The 17,737-nt window shown below is 39.6% G+C and overlaps 1 protein-coding gene across 2 annotated transcripts in view; it reads left to right on the plus strand.

Moving 5' to 3' along the window:
• Positions 1–17,737, plus strand: part of DPY19L3 (dpy-19 like C-mannosyltransferase 3) — a 69,233-nt gene that overhangs the window by 33,053 nt on the left and 18,443 nt on the right. For both annotated transcript variants that reach the window (XM_044256248.1, XM_044256249.1), the window contains exons 9-15: positions 7,867–7,998; positions 9,598–9,699; positions 11,938–12,011; positions 12,190–12,348; positions 15,428–15,550; positions 15,925–16,036; positions 16,883–16,939. In XM_044256248.1, coding sequence (XP_044112183.1) covers positions 7,867–7,998; positions 9,598–9,699; positions 11,938–12,011; positions 12,190–12,348; positions 15,428–15,550; positions 15,925–16,036; positions 16,883–16,939 — 759 coding nt within the window. The remainder of the gene's footprint in view (positions 1–7,866; positions 7,999–9,597; positions 9,700–11,937; positions 12,012–12,189; positions 12,349–15,427; positions 15,551–15,924; positions 16,037–16,882; positions 16,940–17,737) is intronic.

The following is a 17,737-nucleotide window of genomic DNA, read 5'->3' on the forward strand; positions in this document are numbered from 1 at the left end:
AGTATTTCCCAATATCATAAAATATTATTTCTCATTCTAAGGGGACAAGATAGTGTAATATTGAAGAGTTGCATACATTTATTCCTTGTCAAAATTGATGCAGCAGGGGTGCTTGGGTGGCTCAGTGGGTTAAAGCCTCTGCCTTTGGCTCAGGTCATGATCCCAGGGTCCTGGGAGCCCCAGAGCCCCGCATCTCTCTCTGCCTGTCTCTCTGCCTACTTGTGATCTCTGTCTGTCAAATAAATAAATAAAAATCTTTATTAAAAAAAGAGAGAGAGATGCAGCAATCTTTAGAGACTGGCTGAGTCTGAATTAGGAAACAGGAAAGACTGACAGCAAGTATTCCTTATCCCTCTTCCCAGGGACTGGAGAGGCATGACAGAGACTCACCACCTGTAGGAGATGTTGTGTGTGTGTGCTATGATGGGAAGTAAACATTTGGGCAGCTAACAGTTAAAGGTCTATATGTCTAGAGTTAATCTGTAGTAATAAGAAGCACTAGAAGTCAAAGAATGTTCTTTGTAGGCTAGAAAGGTTTCACAAAGGTGGGAGACTTGAGCTGGGCCACAAATGAAAAGAGTAGAATTTGGATGGCGTGTTGGGGGAGGATTTGATGGTAAAATACAGGGAGGAAAGCAAGTAGATAGAGCAGAGGAAAATGTGTGTGTGTGTGTGTGTGTGTGTGTGTGTGTGTGTGTAGGGTATATATATAATACTAAATAATGGAAACAGAGCTCCGGGTGCCTCAGAAATCCTCATGCACAGATGAAGTGGAGTCTGTTCATATTGGCTTTTTCTGTTTTGTAACCCTTTGGACTTTGGTCATGGTGACGTGTAAGCTGCGTTTCTCCACGGCCTGCTCTCCTGAGCCAGTTGGTCTCCCTTTCTCTCTTTATATGTAATAGCGCATTTCCCCTCTTTCTAGCAAGCACTTTTAAAGGAACTCTGTATGTTGTCACATAAAAAAATATGTTGTGCCATTTTGAAAACAACTGTATAAAGTTTTTCTGCAGTGTAATTTCACAGAAAAGCCTAGAAATGTGTTTTCCCTTTCACTGACACTCTCACCTCTAGAGATTCAGCCTAAGGAAGTAATCAAACAGATTCATTTTAGTTTTTAGTTCATTTACTGTAATAAGAAAAAGCTGGCTGGAAACAACCTTAGTCAGTAGCAGTGGAGTATTGTTAAGTAAATATGGTATAGCAGTATAACCGTATCATGTGACCATTCTTTTCCCCCTCTCTTTTTTAAAATAAAATACATATGAGGCACTTGGGTGGCTCTGTCGGTTAAGTGGCCAACTCTTGATTTCGGCTCAGGCCATGATCTCGGGGTCGTGGGATCATGCCTTGCACTGGGCTCTGCCCTCAGCATGGAGTCTGCTTGTCCTTCTCCCTCTGCTTCTTCCCTGCTTGTGCTCTCTCTCTACCTCTCAAATAAATAAATAAAATCTTTAGAAAAAATAAAAATAAAACACGTACAGAAAAAGTGAGAAAGGTTTCCGAGAAGATAGACATCAAAATATTAGCAGTCAGCTGACCGTGATTGATGAGCTTGATGTTCTAAGTTCCTGTTGTCCTTCAACTCTTTTGACTTTTTCATGGATTACTTTTACCGTTTTCTTTTAAAATAGAAAATAAGAGATACTGTTTTGGCACACACACCACAAACCTAAAGAAGAGTACAGGTAATTTACATCATATTTAGTTCTTTACTTCGTTAAACTTTCATAGTTGAAACTATGTTGATGTTAGTGGTAGTAGCTGTAGGTATCAGAATTGGAGGAGGAGCGGCATAGTGATGAAAGAATCCTGAGTTGTACAACCAAGCTGCCGCTACTGAGTATGAAAATAGCTAGGTCTTTAAAGTGATGTAACTTCTTGGGGCCTTTGTTTTCTTCATAAACTGGAGTCACTGACCTCTGATCACATCAGATGGGAGAGTCAGAATAGTTGGTATAGAGAAAGGTAATGCAGATTCAGAGTCCAATGTGCTGACAAGAAGCTGTATCCTCTTTGGTACATTTCATCTTTTCCTGGAGAATGGAAAATCTCTTACCATCAAAAGCTCAGGTTTCACTCAGGAATGTGTCTAGGCCATTTAAATATAGAGCAGAATAGTAGATGGTAGAAGTCATATACTTTGGCTCCATTAAAGAATATGAAGGCTAATGAAGTTTTATTAACCTGTTGTGAAAACAGCAAGACACATAAGAGGAAATTTTAGAGTACCCCATTTGGTTCCAGACCAGATGGAGGGAATGCACTTATCCTTGTTCCTCCCACTTAGTGCAACTAAAAGCCCTGGACAGTGTATATAAAACGCACACAAGATGATTTTGGGTGGGGAAGGAATGAAAATAGGCTTCTTAGAGCCCTGGCAGCTACAGGAAGGATGCGGCAGTGAGGCCCTTGGATTTTCTTTCCGCCTCAAATATCCCAGAGTAGGTGCTGGAAAAGTCAGCAACCAGGAGATACCAATGGAGCCAGGCAGAAGCCCCAAGAAAAGCCAAAAGGATCAGGAAAAGGGAGGCAGTGTATCTCTAGCAAGAAAGGAAACATTTGGTCATAACTGCAGTACTTCAGCCAAACAGCACAGAAAGAGCTGCAGCTTCACTCCCACGTCCATCAGCAAAGGGCCGGCGGGGAAGCCACACACTTCCACCCTCACCCGCTGCAGCAGGCCACTCGCTTTCTGCCAGGGCTGTGTCCGAAGGCTGCTGTCTCCCAGAAGCATCAGTGCAGGCCGCATGGAGAACCTTCGGCCCTCATCCAGGGGTCGTGAGATATCCCCTCCCCTTCGGGACAGGATGGTGTCAGAAGAGATCAACAGGGAACCGGGCTTTTAACCGCCATTCAGAAGTAACAAGCCTCCTTCTCTCCCTTCCACCCTCCCCCCTCCACACACAGTGTCAGTGAAGGCCACGGGAAGTGCAGTTTAATGAGGCATCCCTTCCCTTCTCAGCCAGAGCCTTGTAGGGAGCCTGAACTTTCCCTGTGTCCCGGCAATGGAACCCCCTTCTCCCCTGTCTCCCAAAAGTCAATGGAGGCCAAGAGGAAAACCTAGACATCTAACCCCACCTGGAAATAAGGAAGCAGCATCCTTCTTCCCCCACTGGCATAGCACTAGTGTGGGGTCAGAGGAGACCTGCCGACACAGAGATTTTAAAAAGATCCAGAGTCCCATGACCTAGTACAATGCAATTGAAGATTACTTCTTTTACTAAGAACAAGCAAAATCTCTCTTGAGTGAAAAGAGACAGTCAACAGATGCCAACACCTGACACACACAGAACTTGCATTACCTGAAGAGGTATTTAAAGCAGCCATAACAAATTTTCATCGAGCAATTACAGACACACTTGAAACAAAGGAAAAATAGAAAAATAAGGAGCAAATGGAAATTTTAGAGCTGAAAATCTCTAATAATGACAATTAAAAACCCAGTAGATGGGCTCAGCAGGAGAATGGAGTGGCCAGAAAAAAGAACCAGTGAACTGGAAGCTAAAACAAGTTAGAAATTACCTCATTTGAACAAGAGAAAATAGCTGGGGCGGTGGGGGGAAGGTGGGGAACAGAGCCTCAGGGACCTGTGGTACTAAACAAAAACTCTAATATTCTTACAATCAGAATCCCTAAAGGAGAGAAAGAGCATGAGGCTGAAAAATGTATTTGAAAAAGTACTTTTCAAAGGAATATTTGAAAACGTCCCAGATTTCACAAAAGATAGGAATTTACAGAATCAAGAAGCTGAGCTACTGTCAAACATCAGATCTACCACTGATAATCTAGACTTTCTAATATACAGTACTGCTCAATTTTACATTCTTGCTGTTTACCAACAATGTTTCTTACGAACCTAGGATATCTTTACATTTATAAGAACTATGTGATCTTGTTGTGACTTAACTGTTCTTTTCTCTAGAATTATGCCTACTTGATATAAAAAGAACTGGCAACACCAAGAAACACCGTCCTTCAGAAAGGCAGACAAAAAATCGTTTTATCTTTTTAAGATGTATTCATGAGTGATTTGTTATCCTTAAAGAGGTCCTACAAATCAGTAAGAAAAATATTTACACCCCAATAGGAAAGGGAGCAAAAAATAGTTCCTAGAAGGAAAAACATCAAGAAGAATCAAACACTTAGGAATAAACTGAACAAAAGAAGTGCTTATGCTTATACTCTAAACTACAAAACACTGAAAGTTTTAAAGACCCACATAAATTGGAAAGATTGCATATTTATGGATTGGAAGACTCACTGTTGTTTAAGATGGCAAATTATGGTAAATTGTTGTACAGATTTAACACGATTCCTCTCAAAATCCCAGGTGAATTTTTTGCAGAACTTGACAAGCTGATCTTAAAATTCACATGGAAACTCAAGGGACTCAGAATAGCTGGAACAATCTTGAAAAAGAGGAATAAAGTTGGAAGACTCACACTTTCCAACTTCAGAACTTACTTCCAAGCTATAGTAATCAAGACAGTGTGATACGAGTAGAAGGATGGACACAGATCAATGGAATAAAATTGAGAGACCAGAAATAAATCTTCAGAAATAAACAGTCAATTTGATTTTCAACAAGGGTGCCAAGATAATTATGGAGAAAGAATAATCTTTTCAACAAATGGTGCTGGGATAACTAGATATCTACATGTGAAAGAATGAAGTTGGACTCCTCTCTCTCACCATACACAATAATTAACTCAAAATAGATCAGAGATTTAGTTGTAAGAGCTAAAACTATAAAACATTAATTTTTAAACTATAAAACATTTAGAGGACAGGAATAATTTTTCATGACCTTGGAGTAGACCAATCCTTTATATAAGGCTCCAGAACCAAAAGCACAAATGACTAAATTAAAAATAGATGAGTTGGACTTCATCAAAATTTAAAACTTTTGTGCTTCAAAATATACCATAAATGTGAAAAGACAACTCACAAAATTGGAGAGAATATTTGCAAATCCTATATCTGATAAGGCAGTTCCAGAATATATAAAGAACTCCTACAACTCTCTCAACAATAAAATATGGGCAGATGATTGGATAGGCATGTCTCCAGAGAACAAATGCAAATGTCCAACAAGCACATGCAAAGATGCTCAGCCTCATTACTCATTAGGGAAACACAAATCAAAACCAAAATAAGATACCATTACCCCCCCACACCCCCCACCCCGAACTCAGATGGCTAAACTCTAAAAACAACAGCAAAGACAGATGATAACAAATGTTGGCAAGGAGGTGAAGACTTTGGAGCTCTCATATACTACAGAATGGCGCAGCCAGTTTGGAAAACAATTTAGCATCTCCTCACGTGTTAAACATAGAGTTACCATGTGATCCAGCAATTCCACTGCCACGTACATACCCATGAAAAATGAAAACATTGGTAAATATGGTAAATTACATTTACCATAGCCATGTAAGAATTTGTACATGGATGTTTGTAGCAGCATGATTCATAGTGGCCAGAAAGTGGAACCCACCCAGTGCCCATCAGCCGGCGGGATGTTGCAGAGATGATGAGGATATCTTAAAATTAGATTCTGGTGATATTTGCACAACTCTGTTAACACTAAAATCATGAATTTAGATAGGTGAATTTTGTGCTATATGAATTATATCTCAATGAATGTATTAAAAAAGAAAAGCAGTTTCTTCACTAACCAGTAATTGTACTTCTAGGAATCTGTCATTTGTTCCTCCCATATTTATCAGGTGACACTGTTCTAGTGGGTGTTGTCGTGGGTGCTAGGATACAACAAGGAATGAGTTAAGGAGTGACAGTAGTCCCCACCCCACCCTCACCTCATCTGCGGCTCCAGTTCTGTGCAGTCAACCCCGGTGAGCAGCAGATAATCCGCCTTCTGACAGACGGTCGGTAGTAGCCCAACACTTGTCACCACGCCTCTCACACTCACCTCCGTCTCATCACCTGGCTCTTTTACCATGTCCCATCATCACAAGAAGGGTGGGTCCAGTACAAGAAGATATTTTGAGAGAGACCACCTTCACATAAACTTTGTACAGTATATGGCTATAATTGTTCTATTATTGGTTATTGTTGTTAGTCTCTTACTGTGCCTCATTTATAAATGAAACTGTGTCGTAGATACATATGCTGTGTACAGGGCTCAGTACTCTCCATGGTTTCAGGCATCCACTGGGGCTCTGGGAACACATCCCTGGCAGGTAAGGGTGGATGAGTGTAACCAGATACCATGATCAGAGAATTTTTTTAAAAAGATGTTCGTAACATTAATTTCAACAATAATAAGAAGCTGGAAACAAATGAGCCACTGGCAGACAAATCATGGCATCTGGTAGAATGTTACGTAGCCATTTAAAATTAAGTTTTCACAGAATAGTCCTTGATGTGAGAAAATGATACAATGTAATGTGAAATAAGTAAAATGTTACATGAAATATCACACACCACTATGAAATCAATATTATTTCTGTAGGTAATGGTGTTGGATTTTGATTTTAGAGCCCACCTTTCCATCAGTTACTATTTCTTTTTATGTTTTCCTGGATTTTCTAAATCTCCTACAATAAAGTATTGTATCTTTAGAATCCTAAATTCCAGGTTTCTGTTAACACCAACCAAAAGCACTGAACTGTGGCAGGCCAGGCCTTTAGATGCTAGAAAGAGATTTGTTTCCTTTGAGGTGAAGAAAACAAAACTATGAGGAAATCTGATTTGCTGATAAGAGCAGAATATTTCATAAGCCAATAAGAGTATGGAATTGTCCAATTTCAAAGAGGAGAGAAAGTATCAAGTCTTGGGGCACCTGGGTGGCTCAGTCAGTTAGGTGTCCAATGCTTGATTTTGGCTCAAGTCATGGTCCCGGGGTCTTGAGATCGAGCCACCTCTGGCTCCGCGCTCAGTGGAGAGTCTGCCTGGGCTTCTCTCTCTCCCTCACCCTCTTCCCAGACCCCTCGCTTAACACTCCTGTGTTCTCTCTCTCTCTCTCAAGTAAATATATAAATCTTTAAAAAGAAAAAAATGTATCAGCTGTTTATTAGAGGCTGTCATTTTTTCTTTGTGGCATATTTTCTGTGTTGAAGTTGGTTGAGTTTTGCATCTGTCAATATCAACCTGTCAGCAGTTCTACACCAAGAGCTGTCTTTAGTGAGAGCTCATTATGTGCCAGGCATTTTAAAACATCACTGCATCCAGTCCTTACGCCAGGCCGATATGGCAGCTCTGAAGAGGGTGTCATCACCCCTGTTCTGCATGAACCCCAGCCAGCCTGTCAAGGCCCCACAGCTGGTTTGCATCAGAATCGGCGCTATAGCTAGCACAGGTGCCGGTGACCTCAGGGCTCACGTTCTTGACCGCGGCACTGTGCTGCCCGCTCCAGACCCAGGAGGCGGGGAGTCGAAGGCCTCACTCTGGGAGGAATTGTCCGTCTAATGGAAGTCAGCACACACACAGGAAATGCAGCAATAAAGGACACAGGCCTGCAGTGCGGAACATTCAGAAATCACAGAATATGAGGAAGTACTGTAGACAGTAACTAGAAAAGAATTCTGGAGAAAATGGAAGGCTGCAGATTGCATTTGCCCGTTTCCAGAATATGTTTATGCCATTGTTTGCTACCTATACTTCCCATTATCCGTTTGTTCTCTTCTTAATTAATGTTACAAGATTTTAAGTGCTGTATAATTCAAAGGTAAATACAGGATGTAAATGATTCCGTTTGGGGGACTTGTTTTTAGACTGAACTGCTTGAAGCCCCCTGCGTTGTTTCTGATTCAAAATGTATCGAGCCAGCGTGTCAGCATGTGCTGGTCTCTTGATAAAACCCATGTATTTATTTCACCATCTCATCTTCCCTTGTTGCAGGCGACGTGGCTGTATGGCATCCAGATGACAGGCTTGCTCCTGGTCTGCATCCTCCAGTTTTTTAATTCTATGATTCTCGGATCGCTGCTTATCAGTTTCAACCTTTCAGTATTAATTGCAAGAAAACTTCAGGTAGGACATATTTGTGTCCTTTTTTTTTTTTTTTTTTTTTAAATTCTGTGGGTAGTTGGGCCTTATTTTCATACAGCACACAAAGGAAAATGTCTGACCACATTCCCTCTGAAAAGCACTGAGGTCATTATTTAGGTGTTTTTTAAACATGCATGAGAAAGCATTTCTGTTTTGTAGCTTTCTGCTATGCCATCCCTTCGTTTTGACATGTTTCTTTTCTTAGAGAATTGGAATCTTAGTTCAGGGATTAGCCAAAGTTGTTTATTTGAATGCCATTGATAGAAAGTTGAAATAAAAGAGCAAAAATCTTTAAATTTTATGTGTATGAATTCAAGAGTAAGAAGAAGCTGTTGCTTGGGGTGGGGGTTGTTCATCGCGGTGTCTTTTAAGTTGGCAGCACCGTATTAGTGATGGAGCCGCGCGGCTCTTCACCCCATCCTTCCGTATCATGCTATAGGTTTGTAAGTGAATTAAAATTCACTCAGAATCTCGAGAATCACAGGACTTAAATTTAGAAGTGTGGGGACCTTTCCTAGGGTGTCACGTTTGAAAACATTGGCCTGATCTTTTGGCTTTATTCAGTAATTCAGATTTCTTAAAGTTACATGGGATTTAATTAAGAGTCCGTTGTTTCTCTTCATATAGTGTCATAAAGCCTGTTTTCTTTCTCATGAGCATATGAGAAACATTTCTCATAACCACTTTTATATCAAGAAGCTGTTTTACTTTCTGCTTTGGGAAGAATAAATCCTTTCTCTTTGGAGTGAGAGCTGTCATGGCCAAGCTGTCACAACGACTTTTAAACAGGCTTGAGTTGATTATCTGAAACAGTAGTTCTCATTCATCCTAACTTTAATTATAAATAAACATCATGCAATTTAACTCTTTAGATATTATATTTGATAATCTATAAAGTTATCTAAGGGTTGTAAGAAAACCATTATATATCAAAGAGCACAATTTACCCTTTTTTATACAGATAGGTCTTTAATCGGGTTATGGCTGTGTCTGTGCTACATGAATTAATGGGTCAGTGATCACGAGATTTGTTCAGTCACTGTATCTTGAGTACCTTCTGGCAGACTCCATACTCTGGTTGCAAAGGTCTTAAAAAGAGAAAGACAAGGACAGTTTTCTGATCTTAGGAAGCTTATTATTATTAATTTTTTTAAGTGAAATAATTAAGGAGGCACTTTATTTTTTTTAAGATCTTATTTATTTATTTGAGAGACAGAAAGACAGAGATAGGGAGAGAGAGAGCTCAAGTGGAGAGGAGAGGGTAAAGCGGGCTCCCGGCTAAGCAAGGAGCCCATGCGGGGCTCAGTCCCAGAACCCTGGGATCATGACCTGGGCCAAAGGCAGTAGCTTAACCAACTGAGCCACCCAGGTGCCCCCGGAAGCTTTTTATTAAGGAATTCATTTACTCTTATGTTAGAAATGTACAAATATTAAGACATTGTAACCTCATAAAAATTAGGTTCTATTGTCCACATATGTTCTCTATGTTGCATGATCTAATGTTTTAAATCCTTGAGTAATCTCATCTTAAATGTTTATGAAGTAACTTAAGGATTAAAACTCAACTGTTTTAATTTCTAGAAAAATCTGAAGACTGGAAACTTCCTAAATAGGCTTGGGAAACTGTTGTTACATTTATTTGCAGTTTTATGTTTGACACTTTTTCTCAACAATATTATTAAGGTAGGTTAATAAAATGACCTTTAATTTACATTACTACAGAATTTCCAGTTTTACTTGTAACAAGCTCAGCTTTAACTTTGTTTCAGTAACTGTTGTTTTCTTGATTTTAGTCACTGACTTTTGTTTACTCTTTGTTAAAGATTCTTTTTATCTATTTATTTAAGAGAGGGAGCATGAGTGGAGGTGGGTAGGAGCAGAGGGAGAGGGAGAAGCATTTTCCCCGCTGAGCACAGAGCCTGACATGGGGCTCGATCCCATGACCCTGAGATTATGTCCTGAGCCAAAACTGAATAGACTAAGCCACAGGCGCCCCTATTCACTCTTTAATATGTCCTAGCTTGAACTCACTTTCTGAGTTATTAAACTTTTTGTAAAAGCTCAACTTTAAAAGCATTAAGTGTTTCTCTAAATTTAAAAAATGCTGCTTTTGAAGAGAGCATTTTCTTGCACTGTGGTACCAAAAACAGATGACGTGATTTTTTTATTGGGTCAAGTTAAATAAACTGGCAGGGCATCTGGCTGGCTCAGTTGGTGAAGCATGTGACTTTTGGTCTCAGGGTCGTCAGTTAGAGCCCGTTTGGTGTGAAGCTTACTTTGAAAAAACGGAGATAAATAAACTAACTGTACTATCCGAAGCACAGTGATTTATTAAGATGATTCTGCCCCTCCTAGAAGGCTGGTTTCAGGACAGGAGACATCTGCATGTACATGACAGACTCCTTCTCTTCCATAGGAGAATGGCAGTCCCGCTTCCTGTCTGTTGACTATCAAAGACTCTTACTCATCCAGCCGCATTAAACACTTCCACTCCGGGTCCTTGTCACTCTGTTCTTAAACCCCAGAGTTCAGTACTTATCAAAAGCTTATTTGTGCAGAGCAATCAGCATTTCTGAAGGATTGGCTGAAAGATACGCAGTTCATCCATTCCCCCACTCTAGATACTCAGTGATCTGTGCCTGGATTAAGTCAGGAGAGAGCTGCCTGCCCGGACCATTGATTCTTGACTTCTCGAAGAATAACATCTATTGAATTGTACTTGATGTCTTGCCAACTATGTACAATGAGAGGAATTAGAAAAAATCTTCTTTGAGACTCCTGCTGTTTTTACTGTAGCCATGGGGAAAATTTCTCTTGAGTCTCAGTTCTAGGAGTGTTAGGATCTCTTTTGAGCAACTGGTTTGTTTTAATCTTAGAACCTGTGCTTTTATCTCCGTCTGCATTTGCTAGTTTAATGTGTAAGCCCAAATTTGTGGCTCATCTCTAGCGAATATATTTTAGGTACTGACCTCACTTCCCGGATTCATCTTCTTTTTTTTCTATCTTCATTTTCCTTCTGACAGAAGGAAAAACTTCTTTACCCATCTATGATAAAAAAACCCACCTATGGGTTTTTTAAACCCATCTTTACCCATCTATGGGTAAAAAACTTCTTTATCCATCTATGGCCGATGGATTTTTATAAGCCATATAGTAAAAATAAAATTGTGTGAGTTATAATCACTAATGATGTGCACTGGTGTTTGTCAGTTCCCCCGGAGGCCACCACGGGGGCCTCCATTGTCTTTGTGTGGCTGAGTCTTCTGTCAGTTGTGTCTGCAGACAGAAACCCCAAAGCCAGACAGGCCCTGTGGGCTCTGTATTTGTTTGAGGTTTTAGATCATCATATCACTGGTTTTCTGATCAAAACATTTGTACTCTGCGGGGCTTCAGCCCTCTCCCTCTCCCCGAGACCAAAGAAGCTCATCTTTTATCTATTTTACATGTTGAACTAACACGTTAAGATGGTTTGAAAAAATGATTCTGCTTTAAAAAAAAAAAAGAACAAAAGGAACAGAGGGAGCTTGAAAGTTCCCCTGTTAGAATTCCTCACTTCTGGGACATCTGGGTGGCTCAGTGGGTTAGGCCTCTGCCTTCAGCTCAGGCCATGATCCCAGGGTCCTAGGATAGAGCCCTGCATTGAGATCTCTGCTCAGTAAGAAGCCTGCTTCTCCCTCTTCCACTCCCCTGTTTGTGTTCCCTCTCTCTTGCTATGTCTCTCTGTCAAATAAATACAGTCTTTAAAAAAAAAAAAAGAATCCCTCACTTCTAACAACTATTGAGAATATTTGCTAATTTTATAAACACATGTGCACACAATCCTGTGAAACTGGACACTGAATATGTGTATTCAATGGGGAATTATCAGGAAACCATGCATAAGGCACTCATAACAATTTTCATTTTCTCCCTCCCTGATAGAAAATTCTTAATCTGAAGTCAGACGAACACATATTTAAATTTCTGAAGGCAAAATTTGGGTTTGGAGCAACAAGGTATGACTGAATTTAAAATTTATGTTTGCTTTTTTATATTGAATCAGCAGGGACTTTAAAACTTAAGTTATCATTATGCCTTCAACAATAAAATCCAGGTTCATTTTGAGGAAAAAAGTGAAGTTTACTTGTCTTGTACTGAATTTAATACTTTGCTTTCTTTTCATTTGTTCCCTAGAGATTTTGATGCAAATCTATACCTGTGTGAAGAAGCGTTTGGCCTCTTACCTTTTAATACATTCGGAAGGCTTTCAGATACTCTCCTCTTTCATGCTTACATATTTGTTCTGTCCATCACAGTGATGGCAGCCTTAGCTGTCGCCTTCCATAATCTCAGGTACGGCATGTTTCAGCAACCTCTCCCATGCTTTAATGAACTTGATCTGTGTTGGAGAAAAATGGCAGAAAAAAGTTGAAGTTGAAAATATCAGACCTCAGACAGGGTAGTATGGTTCAGCTCAAAGGGGGATCATAATCAGATTAGAGTGGACCCCACACGGAGTATTTAAGGGTTGACCAGATAAGAGACAGCAAAAAGGCAATGCAGTAGAGACTGGTCTGGGAACAAGGTCCTCTTTGAGCAGTTCTGCCTTGTCCTTATTATGGAATGGGGATACCCAGGGGACTTACTCTGCGGGGTTTTGTGGGGAGTAAATAAGTTAAAATAATAGTAGTTAGAATGCTGCCTCTCTCCTAGAATATTTTGTAGATTTTAGCTGTCATTCGCTGGTGGTGTTACTGACTCAGAGTCTCTGTTTTGTTCTCGTTATTAATTTCCTGTTGTTTTTCTACCTTTCTTCTCGCTGCCTTTGTTATTGCTCATGAAATATCAAGAGTTAACGCTTGTGTGTTTTGTTGCATCTTGCTCAGGGGCTTGTAAAAGGGGAGTGGACTGTAACTGTTAGCATCTGCCAAAGTCTTTAGTAATAATTGACTGTGTCTAAAAGGCTGAACATGTCTACTCATCTGCTAAAATAAAAAGTGAGGGAGTATAAAGACTTTTTTAAAGCTTGTAGAATACCTGCCTACAAAGCTGATGGAGATTTTTGCATTTACTACCCATGTTAAATTGAAAGAAAATTAAGTGTAAGAAATTGAAGCTACTGTCATTTGTGAAAACTTAATGAAGCTCAGAAGGAAGCCCTTTTCTCTGTAGTTATCTTGCCAATTAAGGTGCTGGTGAGCTGTGATTCGCAGCCACCAGAGAGCTGTGCTGGGAAAGGGCATTAGCACGAGTCCAGATCAGTTGAGATGTTTTATGATTATTAAGAGTGAAGCCACATTGAACCATGAAAATACTTCATTGACTATAACCTATTTTAGTATCTTTCAGAAGTGTTCTTAGCCCGATATCTTGCCCAAGATAAAATTTAGCCCTGTGAAAATAGATGGAAATTATTCTAGACAGTGTAATTTAATATTATTCCAGACACGCCAGGTGTCGACAGGACTCTAGACTGCATGCAAAGCAGGAAGTTCAGTTGGCCTGCAGTCTTTTGTGAAAATGTCTGCCATGCTCAGTGTGAATCTATGAGCCGTCTCTGCAAGCCAACTTGCTGTATGATTGTAGGTAAAGATTTTAGAGCATCCTCATCTACCAGGTAGGGGTATCAGAACCTTATTACAAGAAAAGCATTAAAGTAAAGCTCATTAAAGTGATGTAAGAATTATAGTATCTTAATATTAAATAACTGTTAAGTCATTTGAAGGATATTTTATCAATGCCAAATATCCAGAGTATTTCTATCATTTTAGTACTAGGAAGGATGATACTACTATGTTTACCCGACACATCTGCACTCGTGTAAAGGGTAGGACGGTGAGGGGATTAACTCAGGGGCTCTGTGTTCACGGGACTGATTCGAGCTTTCCAGCTTGGCGGGGGAGATGGGATGAGGTGTTGCAAAATTCTCTCAGGTATCAAGGGGAGATGAGAACATATGTTCTCCTTGTCTGGAGCACTCTTTCAGTAGCAACATAGAAGCCAGAGTTTGGGTTGTGATATGGAACATCTAAGTAAAGGTTATTACCAGTGGTGAAAATTCCCCGAGAATATCAGTTTGATTTTCATGGGAATGTAGGGTGGTGAAAGGATTTCTAGGAAAGAAGAGTTCTCTAGTAGCCTGGAAGCATCATACATACCCAGGTCTATTGGATTTTATGAAGGGTAAGTGGGGCCTTGTAAAGGTACTGGTTTTATCTTAAACTGGCAGCCCTTCCTGCTGTTTCTGTATCCCCTTGACAACAGAAGGTGCAATGGCCGAACTCACTTGCCCATCTCAGCGTCTCTAAGGTTCAGACAATGAGATAGGACAGTGCACTCTTCCCCAGTGTGATGAGTTTAGAGTACAGCATATCCCCCGTGCAGTGTTCTTGCCACAATAAATGAACTTGGCTCTAATAACTAACCTCTAGATCTAATTTCAAGTTTATAAGGAGCATTCAACACCTCCACAAGGAGACAATCAGCCAAATTCAGAAGGTGGGAGTAGTTACAAGACAAATGATACATTTCCTTCTGCCAAAAAACGACCTCCAAGTGGAGGGCACTTGTATTGATTGAAAATAATTTAAAGAGACATTGATGAGGGGCGCCTGGGTGGCTCAGTGGGTTAAAGCCTCTGCCTTCGGCTCAGGTCATGATCCCAGCATCCTGGGATCGAGCCCCGCATCGGGCTCTCTGCTCAGCGGTGAGCCTGCTTCCTCCTCTCTCTCTACCTGCCTCTCAGCCTGCTTGTAATCTCTGCCTGTCAAATAAATAAATAAAATCTTAAAAAAAAAAAAAAAAAGAGAGACATTGATGAAATGCAGCGTGAAAGCCGTGGGTCCTATTTCAAAGAAACCACCTGAAAAAAGCAGTGGCATTAATGGAAAATAGATTATGAATTGAGTGTTGACATGATAAAGAATTATTATTCATCTTATGGGTTAATTATTCTAATATAGCCAAATTTGATTAAAAAAATCATGTTAGACATCTTTAATGAGGTATTGGTTGGCTAAAATGTGATCATTTGTTCAGAAGGGAACTGATTTCCATGTTTATGGATTCGTTTTTCTCTTTCCTTATTTGTAAAAACTTGTAAAATGCTAGTAACTCATGAAATATCTCTAAAGAAATCTTGTAATTTAAGGGATTCGAAAAGAATTTTTTCTGCTTCCTTGTAATTTAAAGGGTTAAAGCATTCTAAATTTTTACCCAAAATGAAATTTGTTGTATTCTAGTTATTAATGCATTATAACAGTTTTATCCTCACAAATTCAGAATTTTGATATATGTTGATTCGTTTTATCTTAGAGCAGTAACACATTTCTAAATACATGAAGGCATAAGTTTCTGGTATCTTTAAAAAAGATTTAACTAACTTAAAATGATGTATCCAGCTTCAATTTTGTATGTGTGCTGTTTTATTCAGTGATTCTACAAGCCAACAACCCCCGGGTCAGATGGGGAAGTGCACGATCCTCCTGAAACCAGAAACGGCTTACAACCTAATACATACCATTCTGTTTGGATTCTTGGCATTGAGTACAATGAGGTATTTTTTTAACCTGTTTGCTGGATTGATTTTTTTTGTTCGATCACTCTTTACCTGACATGCTTTAGCAATGCAGCTTAGGTACTCACAGTCCTTTTCACTGATAATTATGGTTCCCATAAAAATGTCCTTGTTTACCATCTTCTCTAGTATAAAATATTATTAGTAACCAGTCTTTTCCTCATTACTAATAATCCTCCATTTTTACTTACATGATTTTCTCAAAAGGCAATGAAATTCATAACTAACCCTTCGGCAGACGGTCCCCACACAGCCTCAGTCAGACTTTCCTCCCACAGACGGCACAGCTGCGTCACACTGCGGGTCTGTCCGCAGTTGGCACGGGTCCACCTCTCCTGTCTCTGTCTTTCCAGAATGAAGTACCTCTGGACGTCACACATGTGTGTGTTCGCATCGTTCGGCTTATGCAGCCCCGAGATATGGGAGTTACTCCTGAGGTCGATCCGTCTTTATAACCCAAAGAGGGTCAGTGCTGTCCCTTTGCTATTTCATTTTCATTTTTATGAGTTTTAGGATTTCTTTCATGCCAGTTCCTATTGTTTTCAGTAGTTGCCTGTTCACCAATCTGATGAAACAGAGACTGCTGAAAATAGATTACTGACACATTATTATTTTTTATTTTATTTTATTTGGTGGGGGGGGCAGTGCAAGCAGGGGAAGGGGGAGGGGCAAAAGGAGAGGGAGAGAGAGAATCTTAAGCAGACTCCATGCCCCAGGCAGAGCCCAACGCAGGGCTCAAGCTCACCGCCCTGAGATCATGACCTGAGCCAAAATCAAGAATCGGACACTTAACCAACCGAGCCATCCAGGTGCCCTGACACCTTATGATTTTGTAAGGAGTTATTTTTTAAATAATTTTATTCTGAATCTTAATTTTATTTTTTAAATCATTTGGTTTTTTTTTCCCAAACCGTAAGTTAGATATGCTCATTATACTGAATTTGGAAGTACTGTAAGCATACAAGGAAAAATTAAAAATCATCAATAACCCCATTATCCAGAGTTATCACTATTATTATCATTTTAAATTATACTTAGAGCATATATAAGTGTACAGTTATGACAATAAGCCTATGAGTGCAGTTTTGAGTTGTTCTCCCCTAAATATTCACAAGGCGGCAATATGGTAGAAGCTATGAGTATCTCATGAGTGATCGGACCCTAACATTGACTTAGTTGTTGGGCAAATTGGAGACTCATGCTCCATTAAAGGACATTTCTGTTGTTTTAAAAAGAAAGAAGTTATGTGTTTACAAAGCAAAACTGTAAGGCAAAAATACCTGTGATCTAAATAATGTCTTTCTTATATAGATATGTATAATGCGATATTCAGTACCGATATTAATACTGCTGTATCTGTGCTACAAGGTAAGACTGATTTTCCTCATTCTTTCCATCATTAATCTAGCAGAATAATGGCTTTGACTCAATGTACTCTGTCTGTTATTGGCAAATGGAATGATTTGCAGAGGTTACAAACATCTCCTTTGCTTCTCATGAAGGCACTTGGCATTGATAAGAAAACTGATCTGTTTCCCAAATAGTATTTAACAAGTAAAAATATTATAGCAAAAACAACTACAGTTTAATTTTTCTAATTAATTTTGATTCTGACTTACTATTAAGCTGATGCAAATTCTGAAAAGAAAGGTGTTTTCAGACCTGTACTGAGGTGAATAAAGTAGAAAAATAATTTTTCCCTGTTACCTGCCTTATAGAGAGTAAGAGATCCTAAAATGCATCTTACTTTAACCTACATATTTCATTAGATGCTTAAAATCATCTTTGTGAGAGGCTGGGTATATACGGTCCCAGATTAGCCTCACAAGCTGTCCTTCAGTTTCAGTAGGAAATCATGAACTTCGTATTCTCAAGTGACTGATTTCTGAAATAACTTTAACTGTGCTTCATTTTGAGAATGCTCCTCAAGAGACAAGGAGTCGCCAGTCAGGCTGACTATTTGGTGACCCTTTTGTCACATCTTTGAAATTTAGAGGCTTGAATCTGTGCCTGGGCAGGGAGCCCAGACTCTTGCTATCTGGTTGAGCTTTTACCCTCTTTTTAAAGAATCTGACATATTTTTTTAAAGTTTATATTTTTTCCTTCAAATTTGGTTTTATGTTAGAACAATAGATGTCCTACTCTACTGTGTGTAGCCCCTCACTT

This window comes from Neovison vison, chromosome 7 (genome assembly GCF_020171115.1).
Source record: "Neovison vison isolate M4711 chromosome 7, ASM_NN_V1, whole genome shotgun sequence".
Classification (NCBI taxonomy): domain Eukaryota; kingdom Metazoa; phylum Chordata; class Mammalia; order Carnivora; family Mustelidae; genus Neogale; species Neogale vison.